At 48.2% G+C, this 15,937-nt stretch overlaps 2 protein-coding genes across 2 annotated transcripts; both read right to left on the minus strand.

The window, feature by feature from the left end:
- Positions 1–1,740: 1,740 nt before the first annotated feature.
- On the minus strand, positions 1,741–5,774 carry Dpep3 (dipeptidase 3). Its single transcript, XM_026413287.2, has 10 exons — positions 5,500–5,774; positions 4,897–5,023; positions 4,298–4,427; positions 4,069–4,210; positions 3,782–3,851; positions 3,496–3,672; positions 3,092–3,176; positions 2,575–2,650; positions 2,080–2,215; positions 1,741–1,983 (listed from the first exon to the last, which is right to left on the minus strand). The coding sequence occupies exons 1-10, from the start codon at positions 5,772–5,774 to the stop codon at positions 1,741–1,743; spliced, it is 1,461 nt and encodes a 486-aa protein (XP_026269072.2).
- Positions 5,775–9,442: 3,668 nt separating this feature from the next.
- Positions 9,443–12,837, minus strand: LOC113200026 (dipeptidase 2-like). Its single transcript, XM_026413285.2, has 8 exons — positions 12,778–12,837; positions 12,552–12,693; positions 12,192–12,261; positions 11,899–12,075; positions 11,456–11,540; positions 10,622–10,697; positions 9,789–9,924; positions 9,443–9,697 (listed from the first exon to the last, which is right to left on the minus strand). Exons 1-8 carry the CDS (start codon positions 12,821–12,823, stop codon positions 9,443–9,445), a joined length of 987 nt encoding a protein of 328 aa, XP_026269070.2. The 5' UTR covers positions 12,824–12,837.
- Between the last annotated feature and the right edge of the window lie 3,100 nt (positions 12,838–15,937).

Consider the following 15,937-nt stretch of genomic DNA (forward strand, 5'->3'; position numbering starts at 1 on the left):
TCTCTTTAAAAAAATTTTTTTTTTTTGGTGGGGGGAAACCAGGAATTGAACTCAGGGTAATTCAATAACTAAGCCACAACCCCAGCTCTATTTTCTATTTTATTTAGAAACAGGGTCTCTGTAGCTTAGCACCTTGCTGTTTCTGAGGCTGGCTTTGAACTTGAGATCCTCCTGTTTCAGCCTCCCAAGCTGCTGGGATTACAGGTGTGCATCACTGCATCTGGCTCCCCTGTCTCAAAATTTAAAAAATAAATAAAATAAAAAGGAGCGGGGATATAGCTAAGTGGTAGAGTTCAAGCCTCAGACTGGTTTCAAGCCTCAGTCCCCCGCCCTTACAAAAAAAAAAAAAAGATATTTGGTGTGTACAGACATTAAAAAAAAATCTATCAGGAAGATTTCTGGAGTACATGGATAAAATGTTTTAAATTAGGGCAGGTTTTGTAGTGCACACCTATAATCCTAGAGACATAGGAGGCTAAGATAGGAGGATCACAAGTTCAAGGACGACCTCAGCAACTTAGTGAGGCCCTAAGCAATGTAGTGAGATCTTATCTCAAAACAAAAATTGAGCAAAAAAGGGCTGGAGATGTGCTTAGTGGCAAAGCACCCCTGTGTTCAGTCCCCACCCAGTACCAAAAAATTTTTTAATTAGCATAATAAACATTTAAAAAGGTAAGTGAATATTAGCAACATGAAACAAAACATAAAAAGAGCATGCAGGAATACAAGTTATGAAAAATAGCATTATTTCATGAGGCTGCAGTTGTAGGTCAGTGATAGAGCACTTGCCAGCATGTGTGAGGCACTGGGTTCAATCCTCAGCCCCACATAAAAATAAATAAATCAAAGTACTATGTCCATATACAACAAAAAATTTTTTAAAAAAAGAAAAAGAGGATTATTTCAGTGATCAACCTACATACAAATTATCCTCAAGACATGTTGACTTAAAACAACAATCAACAATATTTAGCACTGGAAATATAGCTCAGTGCTAGAGCCTAGCATGTGTGAAGACCTGGGTACCAACGTCCAGCACCAAAATTCAATAAATAAGTAAAGAAAATCAGAGGACCGTATCTGAAAAAGCTGACATATTTATAAATAATTTTTTCCACTAATATCAAACAAGTTCCTGTTTATAAATACTACCAGCTTATGTCTGTAATCCCAGCAATTTGGGAGGCTGAGGCAGGAGGAACACAAGTTTGAGGCCTCAGCAACACAGCGAGACCCTGTCTTAAAATAAAAACCAAAAAGGTCTTGGGGATAAAGCTCAGTGATAAAGAGGTCCTGGGTTCAATTACCAGTACCAAACTAAACCAAACCAAACCAAATTATAAAAATAAATAATGTCAGATCAGCTTCTTAAACAAATTGAAACTTTCAGAGGAAGAGGGGAATCCACACACAGTAACACCCACTAAACTCAATTCCTTTGTGACATTCTCTGAGCTCAGGTTTTCAGCACAAGAAGAGTCCAGTGAGCTGCCTCTGTCCTTCCTGAGAAACAAGACTGGAGGTGAGTGGGAACCCCTCTCCTTGAGCAGCTGAATGTATAGGCCACAGGTCGCCTCACCAATCAAGAGCCTGCCTGACCCTACACCCACCATGAAGAAAGGACACTCACACGTGGCTCCAAGTCTCAAATTTTATTTTCACCACATTCTGGGGACAGAATAACAAGGACTGGGACCTTGTGGAACTTTGCACAGTGATTCCTGGGGGATACTGGCCAGATCACCAAAGCCAGAGGATAAGGACTGGGAAGACAGCAATAGCCACAAGGCCTGGAATTGGATGTGGAGAAGCTTTTGAGGGCTTCTGCAGGACCTGACTACTTGGCCAGTTGGTCTTCTCTGGGTGTGTAGCCATGTGTTTATTCAGAGGCTGAGGCAGGAGGTAGGAGTGGCAGGACCTGCTCAGCTGCCTGTCTAGAAACTCAGCCTCCACAGGGCTCTGTCCACTGCTTTCCTCTCTGATCTAGAGTGAGAGAGTCAGCAACCATGTACCCCCACAGCAGCCTCCTGACCTGCTTAAACCATTGAACCGACCATCCTATTGTCCAACTCAGCATACCTGTTCTACTTGTCTGAAGACACGCAGTAGATTTTCTCGAAGTACACCTTGAAGCTCTTCCTCACTCCAACCCCGTCTCAACAACTCTTCTATCAGCACTGGGTATGTGGATACATCCTCCAGCCCCTGAGGAAACCTGTGTAGCCACGTACCAGTCAGCTGTGGGACCTTGGCTTCAATCCTGGTCTAGGACCTGGAGTTCCTACCAGCCCTAGTCACAAATGACTAAAACTGAAGGTTAAGTTCTTCCAGCTTGTGAATGCAACTTTGGAAGTGCCTTCAAGACTGGAGTTCTGAAGCCCTAGCGGCCAAGCAGATGGTCAGCCCACAGTGGTCTGCTGGGGGAGTACTTAACAAGTGTGACCACCTGAAATGGGTCCACTGGGCCACAGGAAGGACAGGGCCAACCTAGAAAACAGGTCCTGGATGTAGAATTAAGTCTAAAGGATTCCCTTCTGTACCCCAGCCCAGGCCAAGTCCAGGGGAAGAACTCACCGGCCAGACCCATCATAATTTCCGCCAATCCCAATGAACTCAGACCCAATGACTTTCCTGATGTGGTCAAAGTGATCTAGAAGGTGAAGGTTGATGATGGGCAGTTTAGGCTGGAGTTGGAACCTGGGACCAGCCCTGATCTGAGGAAGCTTTGACTCTGTCCACAGAATTCCAGATCATGGCAGCTGACCTCATAGAGCTCAGGGTCAGTCGTAAGTCCTGGAGTGGCTACAGACCAAACACTAGGCCTGGAGCAGACCTGAGAGCCACCACTTTGAACTTTTGAGAACCCAGTAGGAGCTCTGCCTGTCCTGCTCAGAGATGTGGGAAATGAGAGAGAATTGAGAGTAAAAGTGAGCAGAGATATCAAACCCAACAGCACTGACTGGGGAGATGAGTTTGCTGCCTCTGGGTTGTTGAAAGGTCTGCCATTGCCCAACATGTGCTAGACTGCTGGATTTTCCTGAGAGACCCCACAACCACAGTCCAAGCCAGAGTTGCACAGAGTAGAGCTCACCTGCCACGGTAGACACGTTAGCTAACAGGTTGCACTGTAGCACCCCCATGGACAGAGTTACCATCACGATGCCACCATTCTTCTTCTATAGGGATAGACAAAGGCACACTTAGTTCAGCCCCTCAGGCCTGATGGCACACTTCCCATGTTGTGAAGGCCCTGGTAGGTCAGCACTCTGTCCTAGCTTCAGGAGTTGGCAGGTACTTCCCCTTTCTGGCTTTGTGGGTCTCTGGGTGTAACTGATTTGGCCTTGGGTTTCAGAGATGAAGGAGGGTTAACCACCATTGGGTACAAGGGTATGTGAGACCTGGGCCAACAGCTTTTTTTTGTTCAGGATCAAGAATCTTTAGATGAAACATTCTTTTTGATGAAGCTCTGGGTGTGAGGGCTGGGTGGGCACTCACCAGAAGCTGCAGTATATCATCAGCAACATTCAGCAAATTGTCGCATACAGTCCTGGCGGCTGAGTGGGAGAAGATCACGGGAGCCCTTGACACCTCCAGGGTCCGCCTCACCAAGTTGTCCGAGGCGTAGGACAAGTCTATCATCATGCCTAAGCGGTTCATTTCCTTTACCACTTTCTGCAGGGACAATTGGGTTTGGGGGAGAGAAGGATGGGGTGTCCGGTGCAGAGGTGTGTATACAAATCAGTAGGGAAGGTAGGATAGGGTATGGAACAAGAGTCCTCACCTCACCAAAGCTTGTCAACCCACTGACGTTGGTGTAGAAGTGGTATCTGAACTTGGTGGAACTCTCTGCCCTGTAGGACAGCCAGGGGAGAACAATCTAGCTGGTCATACCTTGGCCATCAGAATGGATGCCCTCTGTCTATCCATCCATCCTACCTCCAGAACAAGTGAAGACCCAGGCCTGCTGGGAGTATAGCCTTCCTCTGTGGACCACTTTATCCTCTCCTCTGGTCAGGCCCATCCCAGTAATGAAGCAGTTTTCCCTCCCTAATCAAGCAGAGTGCTCACCAAGGTGTACTGCAAATGAAGGTGAGAGTCAGGTATCGAACTCCCAGCAGATAGAAAGTGCGCAATACAGAGAGGCTGCTGTCCAGTGAGTGGCCACCCTCCACACCAATAAGGCAAGCCAGTTTTTTAGTGTTGTTCAGACCTAGAAAAGGATGGAGAGTCAAGTGCTCAGAGCCCAGGGACAATCACTGGAATAATCCCTGGACTATCCCTCCATCTACCAGCCCACCTTCAGCTGAGGTCACAAGTTCCAGTTCAGAATAGGAGTCACACATGCGGCGAATGACATCAATCTGCTCCAGGGAATGGCGTATGGCATCACGGTCCTGGGTCTGGCATGGGATGTAGGCTGACCAGAACTAGTGCAGTGGGTACAGAATGAGCCCAGGATGGCCTCCATTGCCCTAGGCCTGCCTCAGTCCCCACAGCACCCATTTGGGTTTGTGACCCCAAGTGAGGCACCACATGACCCCATGGTACTTTGATGACTAACTAATAAGCTTCCTGCCAATGACTAAACTGGACTCATGACACATCATGGACTAATTCCCATGTATGTAAATGTCCCAGGCCAATCTACCTATCCTTATGGTTCCAGCAATCCCCACACTCACCAGAGATTTTCTGGTCATTTCCAACCTATCTCCAAAGAATCCGGGCACCCATGCAGCTTATCTGTCTTGGCCTCTACACTCTCTAACATTCACCTTATGGCTCACTGCATGCCTATGTACCTAGTCACCCAAAACCTGCCCCCACCCCCAAGTTTCTCTAATCCCAACATTCTCCAGCATCCATGCTGGTACTGTGTGTGTGTCCATATGGTACCTGAGCACCCACAAAGCCTTCTCTAAGCCTGTCCAGGCTGGTCTGGCCACGGCTGAAATTGCGCAGATTCACATCTTGCAGCCTGTTCTGGAAAAGCTGTCTCAGGAGCAGAGGTAGGTCATTGTGGCTGGTAGGGTCAAAAGGAGATCAGAATGGGGCTGGGGTTGTGGCTCAGTGGTAGAGTGCTCCCCAAGAATGTGGGAGGCCCTGGGTTCCATCCTCAGTACCACATAAAAATAAATGAATAAGGGTAATGTGTCCAACTACAACTAAAAAAATATATTAATTAATTAATTTTTTAAAAAAAGGAGATCAGAATGGGGACATGGCCTCCTGGTCAAGCAGGACATAGCAACATGCTTGTGCCTACCCTCCCTCACCACCCCCAAGCTCCATCACACATACAATATGGAGACCCCTGAGGTCTGACTGGAGAGAGTAATGGGGTAATAGGGTAGAGGACACCCACCCCAATGGCGAAAGGCTGAGAGACCCTCCAGGGGTGGTGTGAGAGGGACTGCTCCCTAGCCCTGCATGCTCAGAACCTACCCTGCCTAGGGGTGTGCTCAGCCCCTAGTCTTTCCCAGGAAGTCGCCTACATACCCATCCACAAGCCGGAAGTCACTCATCAGGGTCCTAGCGCGCTCTCGTAGGCCCAGGACACTGGGGGTGCCGGGTGTGGGTGGAGAGACAGGGGTGCCTGGAGGGGTTGGGGCACTAGGAGTGCCCGAGGCGGTTGAGGCGTTGGGGGTGCCCAGTGTGGTCTGGGAGTGGGTTAATGGCTGCGGAGGCAGCAGAAGCAGAAAGAGCAGGAACGGCAGACATAGCAGAGTCCGCGGGTGGGGCGCCCAGGGACCTTCCAGGCCAAGGGGGAACATGATCCGCGGAATGGTGTGGGTGGGGGGGAGGCTTGATGAACGAGACGCCTGGGAGGGGCGAGTGAAGGGCAGGAGGCAAAGACCGAATACCGACCGACCGTAGATTCAGGTGGATGCAGCCTCGTTTGGAGGTCGCTACTCTGGCACCCACGTGCTGGGATCCTTTGTGCTGCGAAGCGGAGTCGCCAGGGGGCACCGCAGCGCTCTCTCCCCAACTAGGAGGGCGCCCCCCTGGGCCTGGAGGGCTTCCTCTAGCGATATGGGAACTGGGTAAGGACCCAGGAATCGGCCTAATTTCAACTCTAGCCAGACCCACGTCGGGGTTCAGCTGCCAGGTTGTGCCTTGTCCTTGAGGGTCAAACATTCTATGAAATTCTATGCTGCTGCTCAGAAAAGTGAACTGGATCTGTATGGTGTTTGTTTTGCAGTACTAGGGGACTGAACCCAGGGCCTCACGATGCTGGTCTTCATCACTGAGTTACATACATCCCTAGTCCTGGATCTGTATGTTTTCATTGTATTCTCTACAGACTGTAAAAATAAAAATGAAGCTGGGTGCGGTGGCAGGCGCCTGTAATCCCAGAGGCTCGGGAGGCTGAGGTAGGAGCCAGCCTCAGCAACATGTTGAGTCCCTGCCTCTAAATAAAATATATAGAAAGGGACTGGGGATGTGATTCAGTGATTAAGCAGCCCTGGGCTCAATTCCGGTAATAAACAAACAAACAAACAAATGATTTTTATGGGAGACCATGTTATTGTAGCCTTTAGAGTTGAATTTTGTTTCTGTACAAAACATTCTTCTGTGTAAACTCAGGGGTGGGCTACCAGTGAGCTACATCCCCAGCCCTTTTTAATTTTGTTTTCAATAGGATCTTGCTAAATACCATGCACTGGCCTGGAACTTGAAGTCCTCCTGCTTTAGCCTCCTAGTAGCTGGAATTATGGACACGCATCATGTACCAGTGTATTTTCCTTTTTTTTTTTTCTTGGCATTGTGGATTTTATTTAGAGACAGGGTCTCACTGAGTTGCTTAGCTCCTTGTCATTGCTGAGGCTGGCTTTGAACTTGTGATTCTCTTGTCTCAGTCTCTGGAGTGCTGGGATTACAGGTGTGTGCCACTATGCCTGGCTTCCTTCATTTTTTGAAGAATATTTTTACATAGAATTGAACATTAATAATTTCTTTCATTCTCTGTGTTAAAGATAGTTTACTTTGTGTGGGCTTCCTTTATTTCTGTTGCAAATTCAGCTATCAAGGTTTTATTTGTTTTTTTGCAGTATTGGGGATTGAACCCATGCATGCTAGGCAAGTGCTCCATCACTGAGCTATACTCCCAGTCACTTTTCTTTTTGCTTCTCAAGTTAATGTGATTTTTTTTAAATACTTTTTTCTTTTTGTGGTACTGGGGATTGAACCCAGGAGCCCCCTATCACTAAGATATATCCTCAGCCCTTTTTTATTTTTTATTTTGAGACAGTGTCTCCCTAAATTGCTGAGACTGATCTCAAACTTGGATCCTCTTGCCTCAGCCCAGCATCTCCAACATCACTGGGATTACAGGTGTGCCCTGCCATGCCCAACAAAACAACTACTTTTTTTTTTTTTTTTTTTTTGGTACTGGGGATTGAACCCAGGGGTGCTTAACCACTGAGGCACATCCTTAACCTTTTTACATTTAGAGACAGGGTCTAACTGAGTTGTTTAGTGTCTCGCTGTTGCTGAGGCTGGCTTTGAACTCCCAATCCTCCTGTCAGCCTCCCAAACTGCTGGGATTATAGGCGTCTGCAACCACGCCCAGCCCTAGTAGAATACATTTTGACACATCATACATAAATGGAGTATGATTTTTCATTCTTCTGATTGAATATGATGTAAAATTACACCAATTGTGTAATCATACACGCACATAGGATAATAATGTCTGATTCATTCAGCTATTCTTCTTACTTCCATAATGGCTCCCTTCCCTTCACTCCCCTCTGTCTAATCTAAAATACCTCTATTCTTCCCTATCCCCTCCTTATTGTGAATTAGCATCCGCGCATATCAGAGAAAACATCCAGCCTTTGGTTCTTTGGGATCGACTTATTTTCTTAGCATGATGTTCTCCAGCACCATCCATTTACCAGCAAATGCAATAATTTCATTTTTCTTTAAGGCTAAGTAATATTACACTGTGTACATACGCCACATTTTCTATATCCATTCATCTGTTGAAGGGCACCTAGGTTGGTTCCATAGTTTAGCTATTGTGAATTGGGCTGCTCTAAACATTGATGTGGCTGCATCACTGTGGTATGCTGATTTTAAGTCCTTTGGGTATAGACTGGGGAATGGGATAACTGAGTCAAATGGTGGTTCCATTCCAAGTTTTCTGAGGAATCTTCATATTGCTTTCCTTAGTGGTTACACTAGTTTGCAGTGTATGAGTATACCCTTTTCCCTACTTCCTTGCCACCATTTATTATTGCTTGTATTCTTTTTTTAAATACTTTTTTTAGTTGTTGATGAACCTTTACTTTTATTTACTTATATGTGGTGTTGAAAATCAAACCCAGTCCCTCACACATACTAGGCAAGAACTCTACCACTGAGCTACAACCCAGCCCTATAGTTTGTATTCTTTTTTTTTTTTTTTTAGTTGTAGTTGGACACAATACCTTTATTTTATTTATTTTTATGTGGTGCTGAGGATCAAACCTAGGGCCTCGCACATTCGGGGCGAGTGCTCTACCGCTGAGCCACAACCCCAGCCCCTAGTTTGTATTCTTAATAATTGTCATTCTGACTGGAGTGAGATGAAATCTCAGTGTAGTTTTGATTTGCATTTCTCTAATTGCTAGACGTGTTGAACATTTTTTCATATATTTGTTCAATTGTATGTCTAATTCTGTGAAGTGTCTGTTCAGGTCCTCACAGTTTGATTCTGAAATGCAGTTTGAATGAATGCTGCTACTAAAAATATAAATTCATATGCCTTTTGGAGGAATGTATCCATTCTTTCCTGCTGAATATATATCTGGAGCAAAATTGCTCAGTCATGAGGGACAGCAATGGTAACTATTTTTATTACTCTCTATTATCGTCATACATTATTCACTATTAGTTGTTAGTATTAGCTCTTATTATTACAGTTGCTATTAGTTATCATTAAGGGCCTGGGGAGTAATCAGGGGATAGATGCTAGTGCCTTTTGGAAAGGAAGTCTGTGAGGACTGGGAGCTCTGTACAAAGAGGAACAAATATCATTCATGATCCAGGCCGGTTCCCTTCTTGAGAATCTGAAGCAGAATTTCCTAAGAGATCCTCTAGGGGTGGTCAGTGGATTCACATGTTGATAGAGATGAGCTACTCAGAGGAAACCTGGAATAGGGTCCACCCTCCTGAGCAAGATCTGCCCACTATCTAGTACTGAGCTCAACCCCCTCAGTCACCTCAGGCTACTACCAACAGGCATTCCTTGAGCAACTGGTGACTGAAATGCAGGGTCCCCTAATGATTATCAGCCCAGGGAGCCTATGCCACTAGACTCTACCACAGAGGACACTCACATGCGATTCCATGTCCAAAATATTTATTTCCAGGAAATGTTTGTGCCTTCCCAAAGTGGGGGTGCTCTGGGGTATCCAAGCTGCCAGAGTAAAATCTGGCAGGACTAACTGGGTCACTAGAGCCATAGAATGAGGACTGGGAAGGCGGCAACAACTGTGAGGCCTGGGACCTTGAAGGAGGAAGATTTTGAGAGTGACCACTTGCGTGATAATCTGGGTGTTTGACGTGTGGGGATCTTGGTTAGTTTCTGGTCTGGAGCCAGATATTGTTTCTGATGCAGTCTTGAGAGGATGGATCGGCATGGGCTGCCCACCTGCTCATCTGGGATACTGTCCTCCAGGGGGCTTTGCCACTTGCTTTCCTCCCGTACCTAGATATGGAAGTTGGTGGTTAGCAACTCCCCCAGACCCCCCTAATACATTTTCAGAACCCTGGACCACTCCTTACCCAGCTCAGCATACCTGTTCTACTTCTCCAAAGACCCGTAGCAGATTTCCTCGAAGGACACCTTGAAGCTCTTCGTCACTCCAGCCCCGATTCAGCAACTCCTCTATCAGCAGTGGGTATGTGGACACATCCTCCAGCCCCTGAGGGAATCTGTGTGGCCACCAGCAGAAAGGCCTCAGAATCCTAGCCCTGTGTGTCCTAGGTCACTGCACCCCAGCTCTGATTAGATATGGGCAGTGAGGAGTTGGCAACAGAGATTTGCCCCACTCTTCATCCCTTAGAGGAATATTTGAGTATTTGCCAAATCCCACTGAACTGTGTGATTAAGATTTGTATGATTGGGGCTGGGGTTGTAGCTCAATGGTAAAGTGCTTGCCTAGCATGTGTGAGGCACTGGGTTCTAGCCTCAGCACCACATAAAAATAAATAAATAAAATAAAGGTATTATGTCCATCTACAACTAAAAAATAAATAAAAATTTAAAAAAAGATCTGCATGTGTCCCTTCCATTTAAAAAGAAGAAAAACTTCCCAGAACCAGAACTGGGCAGAGAAGATGGCCAGCCCATGCGAGACCTTGCTGATAGTCCACTCAGAGGGAGTGGATTTGTAGAGGTGGGGGTGGGTGCATGTGCTGAGTAGATGAGCTGTCTGGGAGTTTAGCCAAATATGACACTTTAGAATAGGGTCATTAGGCTGAAAACAGTCAGTGGGGTCCAGGAAGCAGACCCTGGGAATGAAGAGTGGGTAGATGTGAGGTGGGCAAGGCCTAGAGGCCATGAGGAACATGATGTGGTAGGCATAGTGACTGTAAAGGTCCCACAGAAAAGCCACTGGAAAGTACTCACTGGCTGGCACCATCATAGTCTCCACCAATCCCAATGAACTTGGATCCAATGACTGCCTTGATGTGGTCAAAGTGATCTGGGGAGATAGAGAGTCTGCAGTGTGAAGCTTCCAGGGCAGGGGTGCCCATAGAGCTAGACTCTGCTAATCCTCTTCTTGTAGTCTTTAACTTGTAGTATACAGGTTCCTGAAGGCCCTGAGATTTTATCAACTGATCCCAGCTGGCTCTAGATTGGACTTCAGGTTTTGAGTGAAGCCATTTAGGCCATTTCTCATCTAGATTCACCCTGCCTCTAGTCTCCTTGAGAACCTATTAGGTGTACCCTTCCAGGGGTATGGAGTATAAGAAAGGGACAAAGAGAACACTTGACAAAGATCCCGAAGACCTAAGCAGAGGCAGGAACAGGGTGTTTTGGTATCCCTCAGATGTGCAGATGGTGGGCACCTAGGTCTATGTCTGACCACCTCCCTTATATCCATCAGCATATCAGCATGGACTCTGGCTGTGGTTCTTCAAAGCACCAAGGTAGACATTGGGGAATTTTAGCCAAACCACTGGGGCCATGCCAAGGTACCCTCAGAGCCTCAGGTCCAAATCAGAGCTGTTTAGAGAACCTGGGGAGTACAAGGTGTGATGTCACATGCCTGTAATCCCAGCAACTCTGCACGCTGAAGCAGAGGCATGCAAGTTTAAGGTCAGCCTTAGCAATTTAGTGAGATCCTGTCTCAAAAACAAAAAAGGACTGGGGATGTAACTCAATGGTAAAGTACACTGGGGTTCTATCCCCAGCACCCACAAAAAAGAGAGAGCCTAGAAGTGTTGGGGGCAAACTCACCTGCTACAGTGGACACGTTGGCTAACAGGTTGCACTGTAGCACGCCTATAGAAAAGGTCACCATCACAATGCCACCATTCTTCTTCTGCAAGGATGGTCAAATGGACACTCAGCTTGATCCCTGGCACAACAGCATGCCTGCCCACCCTCTAGCCCCTATGAGGAAGATGTCCAGCTCTGGCTTCAGAAACCAGAGGAGACTTCACCTCTCTGGTTTTTGTGAATAGGAGAATCTTAGCCATGGTTTGGGTGGGCATGTCTTGGCTCTGAGGTTAAGGGGTCAAGGAATATTTATGACCTAAAAGTCCCCCACCCTGTTCAAGAGTTCAAGGGCTATGGACTATGGGTCTGTGGTTCAGCCCAGGGTCTGAGGAATCTGAGGGATCAAGGGCTCCTGGTTCAAACCTCTTGTTTTAGATTCCAGGGCCGGGGTAGTTTCTCACCAGAAGCTGCAGAATATCATCAGGAACATTCCGATCACTCTTGCACACACTCCTGGCAGCAGAGTGGGAGAATATAACAGGTGCCCGTGACAATTCCAGAACCTTCCGGGCCACAGCGTCAGAGACATGAGACAAGTCTACCATCATGCCCAAGCGATTCATTTCTGCTATCACCTTCTGCAGGTACAGGTAGGAAGGCAAGTGTCAAGGGTGCATGCATGCCTGCATTTGTCTTTAGGGAAAGATGGGGCATGTACATTTGTGTGGGGTGGAGTATGAACTGGGGTCCTTACCTCACCAAAGCTGGTTAGACCGCTGACATTGCTGTAGAAGAAGTGGATATCCTTAGACGAGCTCTCTGCCCTAAGATTACCAAGAGATAGTCTGACTGGTGGCCATGTTTCAGTCACAAGAACCTAGAGCCTCTACTAAACTCTGTACCTTGCAACTCCCTGAAGAAAAACCAAGGACCCAGGATGGGTTGTATCTGGCAGAGGGAGAGCCCTGCTGGGGTCTAGTCTTGCTCTGTGAACCCCACGATACCAGCTTCCCTCCCCATTCCAGGGTCAATGCCAGCTCCTGGGGTAAAGTTTGCTCTGGACTCTTGGTGTGACCTGGGGAAGACAGACCTCTACCGTCTGTACTGTGCTTACCAGGGTGTGTTGCAGGTGTGGGTGAGCGTCAGGTAGCGTACTCCCAGCACATAGAAAGTACGCAAGATGGAGAGGCTGTTGTCCAGTGAGTGGCCACCCTCCACACCAATGAGGCAGGCCAATTTCTTGCTGCTGTTCAGAGCTGCGGGGAGAGAGATCAGGTGATTACTTTTAGGAGTTAAAGTAGCTCAATCAAATCCCTAACATCACCTATTACTTCACCTACCTTTCACAGAGGTCACAAGCTCCAACTCAGAATAGGAAGCACACATGCGATGAATGAGGTCAATCTGCTCCAGTGTGAGACGCACAGCATCCTGGTCTTGGGTCTTGCATGGAACATAGGCTGACCAGAACTGGGGGGAGGGTCAGGGGTTGGTTTAGGCAAGGGCTACTTTGGAGCTCCTTGGGCCTCCATGGCTAACACAACACTTGGTGGGCCCAGAGGCCACACAGAATGCACTGTTCCTTCTGTCCTTCTGTGGTACCTTCATACCAATCAAACTGGCTCACCGTAGCCCCTGCAGACCCTGACTCCACATCTTAACACTTTTTTTGTTCTGGTATTGAAGATTAAACCCAGGGGATCTTTAGCATTGAGCTACATTCTCAGTCCTTTTTACTTTTTATTTTGAGACCAGGTCTCTCTAAGTTGCTTATGCTGACCTTGAACTTGTGATCCTCTTGCCTCAGCCTCCTCAGTAGCTGGGATGACAGATATACAACCCTCCACCCAACATGCATCATGGCACTTCTTGAGTTGCTATAGTAACTGAGTACCCACATGACAAACTTGGGATCTCTGGAGCTGCCTCTCCTCCCCAAAGTCCCACAAGCCATGCTGTGGTAGCCTGAGTGTCCCTGTGATACCTGAGCACCCACGAGGCCATCTCTAAGCCTGTCCAGGCTGGTCTGGCCATCACTGAAATTGTGCAGGTTGACATCCTTTAGTCCATTCTTGTGAAACTGCCTCAGGATCAGGGGCAGATCGTTGTGGCTGGAGGGGCATAAAGGCAAGGTCAGGTCAGGGACAGATGGGTGGGCCCTTTAGGCTTCCAGGCAAGGCAGGGATCTGGAGGAGGGGGTGTCCTTCACCCTACCAGACTATATTGAGGTCTCTTGAGGCCTGGGCTGGGGGTTTCTCACCAGAGGGGGAATGGTAGAGGAGAGCAGGGCACTCAGAAAAGTTGGAGAGTAGGCATCCACATTAGGTGTGAGGGGGCCTCCTCGCTAACCTTGCATGCTCGGAACCTTTCCTGGCCTAGGGGTGCGCTCTGCCCCACTCGCCCCCATGCGGCACTTACTTACCCGTCCACCAGCGGGAAGTCCCGCATTAGGGCCAGCGCGCGCTCTCGCAGGCCTGGGGTGCTGGGGGTGACTGGCGTGGTCCCAGAGTTGGGGGCGTCTAGAGTGGTCGGGGTGTCGGTGGTACCGGGAGTGATCTCAGTGCTGGTTACAGGGTTTGGTGGCAGCAGCAGCAGCAGCAGGGGCAGAAAAAACGAACGCAGCAGAGGCCACGGGCAGAGCACGTGGGGACCCTCGAGGCCCTCAGGCTGCATGTTGCGCAAAGCAGAGGTGACCATCTCAAGAGCCTGAGAGAGGGAAAAGGCGACGATTGGGTCTCGACTCTTGATTCAGGCCAACCAGCGTCGTGGCCCCTCGAGGAGTGGAATTTGAGTCAAGAGACTCCGAGATGGCGACACAACCGCCAGGGGCCTCCACTGCCTTCCCGCCCTGCCACCTCCCTCCCCTCACCCCCACCCCCGGCAAAGGGCGCCCCCGAGGGCTAGGAGGACCTGTTCACCTACTTGCCTCCCATCGCAGTCTTCCTAAGTCCCTCACTGCTACCTGACACTGCACTCCTCCCAAGGGTTGACCCAGAAGGGTTGACAGCACCCCTATTGCCTCTAGGGCTTACTCTCTAAGCAGAGACTGGGGTAGTTCTCCCAGAGAGCGTCCCCATAGAGATCTTTAGAGTCCACAGTGCATCAGCTACCGCCTGCACCCTTCCTAGGACACCTGGAATGCTGGATGTGTCTCTGTGATTTCCAGTGCTGGGTCAGGTAGGTGGTGTGTAGGGAAGGAGATAGGTAGTCTCTGGATCTCTCTTCCCTACCAATCATAACCCCATGTCCATCCCCTGGGGACTGTAGCCAGCAACTGAGAACTATCAGGAACATCCCTCCCTATTATTCTCATGCAGCTTCAGGAAAGGGCTTCCTCCTAAGGAGATTTTTGTACCTGCCCAGGACTCATAGGGAGGTACATTTGGGATGAGGACTAAGCAAGCATCTAGGGTGGGTCTGGGACTCAGCTATTTGGACGGAAGGAAATGAAGTAATTTCCAAGGCAGCAGAGCTCCCACTCCAGCACCTTCCTTCAAGAGCTGCTGGCTGACCTGCTGGCCAGGATCCCTCCTACCTGAATGAGGAAGTCAGGTTGAAAGCATGAGTCCTAAGGGAAAGCCTGGCACATGGGATCTGTGTCTACCCCAGTTTTATCTTGAGGTTTTAATGGTTCTGCTTAGTTCTCTTCGAGAGCCCCACCCTATTTCTACCCTGGTTCCTCACCCAGGCTGCTTCCTCCAGGAAGCTTCCAGCTATATACATGTGCACAGACACACACATGTCAAAGCGGTGTGCATTCTTGTTGAAATCCCATCACTTGAGAGCTTGGTCCAAACTCCATCCCCAAAGACCTTCTCCTGTTCCTTGCCCTCAGACTCTCAAGATTCTGCTCTAAATACTGACACTCTCTGGAGTTGCTCCATTTTTTGAAACATTCTCAGGTGATCAGTGCATGAAGACTGATGCAAGAAGGCCCTCTAAAAAGGAAACGAGTAAACTTCTCCTAAGAGGTGGAGGTTCCAAGCTACGAGGAGGAAGTGTTTCCAAGGTGGAGGTGTTTTAGGTACTATGCACTTGATGTTTCCCAGTGCCTCCTGTCTAGGAGGAATGCCAATCAATTGTGCAGGGCCTGACTCCAGAGCTGACCCTAAGTGTTAATCTCTGTTGCCTCCTCACTATCTCCCCTTTAACCAATCATAGCATTTCCTAATCCTGCTGGTTCAGGGGCATGGTGGTGCATGCCTGTAGTCCTAGCTACTGAGGAGGTTAAGGCAGGAGAATGGTAAATTCAAAGTCAGCCTCTGCAACTTAGCAATATTTCATCTTAAATTAAAAATATGAAGGGCTTGGGTGTAGTTCAGTGGTAGAGTACCCCTGGGTTCAATCCCCATGCTCAAACACATCCTATTGCCTCAACATTGAAATATCTCCCAAGTGCCCCTTCTCTGTACCTTCTCCTTTTCCCCCAGTTTAGGCCATCTTTATTGCTCTCTTCCTAGTGGTCTCCTTGCCTCAATTCCATTTCCCACAGAAAAGCCA

The sequence above is a fragment of the Urocitellus parryii genome, chromosome 15, assembly GCF_045843805.1.
Source record: "Urocitellus parryii isolate mUroPar1 chromosome 15, mUroPar1.hap1, whole genome shotgun sequence".
Lineage (NCBI taxonomy): Eukaryota > Metazoa > Chordata > Mammalia > Rodentia > Sciuridae > Urocitellus > Urocitellus parryii.

What these genes read in the sequence shown, in the direction of transcription:
- LOC113200026 (XM_026413285.2), bottom strand. Translation starts at nt 12,823, where the DNA reads ATGTGTGCTTCCTATTCTGAGTTGGAGCTTGTGACCTCTGTGAAAG. An exon ending in GCTTGTGACCTCTGTGAAAG is followed by an intron (nt 12,694 to 12,777) that starts GTAGGTGAAGTA and finishes CTCTCCCCGCAG; the next exon opens with CTCTGAACAGCAGCAAGAAA. An exon ending in TCTTTGGAGAAGTAGAACAG is followed by an intron (nt 9,698 to 9,788) that starts GTATGCTGAGCT and finishes TTCCATATCTAG; the next exon opens with GTACGGGAGGAAAGCAAGTG.
- Dpep3 (XM_026413287.2), bottom strand. Translation starts at nt 5,774, where the DNA reads ATGTTCCCCCTTGGCCTGGAAGGTCCCTGGGCGCCCCACCCGCGGACT. An exon ending in AAGGCTTTGTGGGTGCTCAG is followed by an intron (nt 4,428 to 4,896) that starts GTACCATATGGA and finishes CCACTGCACTAG; the next exon opens with TTCTGGTCAGCCTACATCCC. An exon ending in TTCATTTGCAGTACACCTTG is followed by an intron (nt 3,852 to 4,068) that starts GTGAGCACTCTG and finishes GCTGTCCTACAG; the next exon opens with GGCAGAGAGTTCCACCAAGT.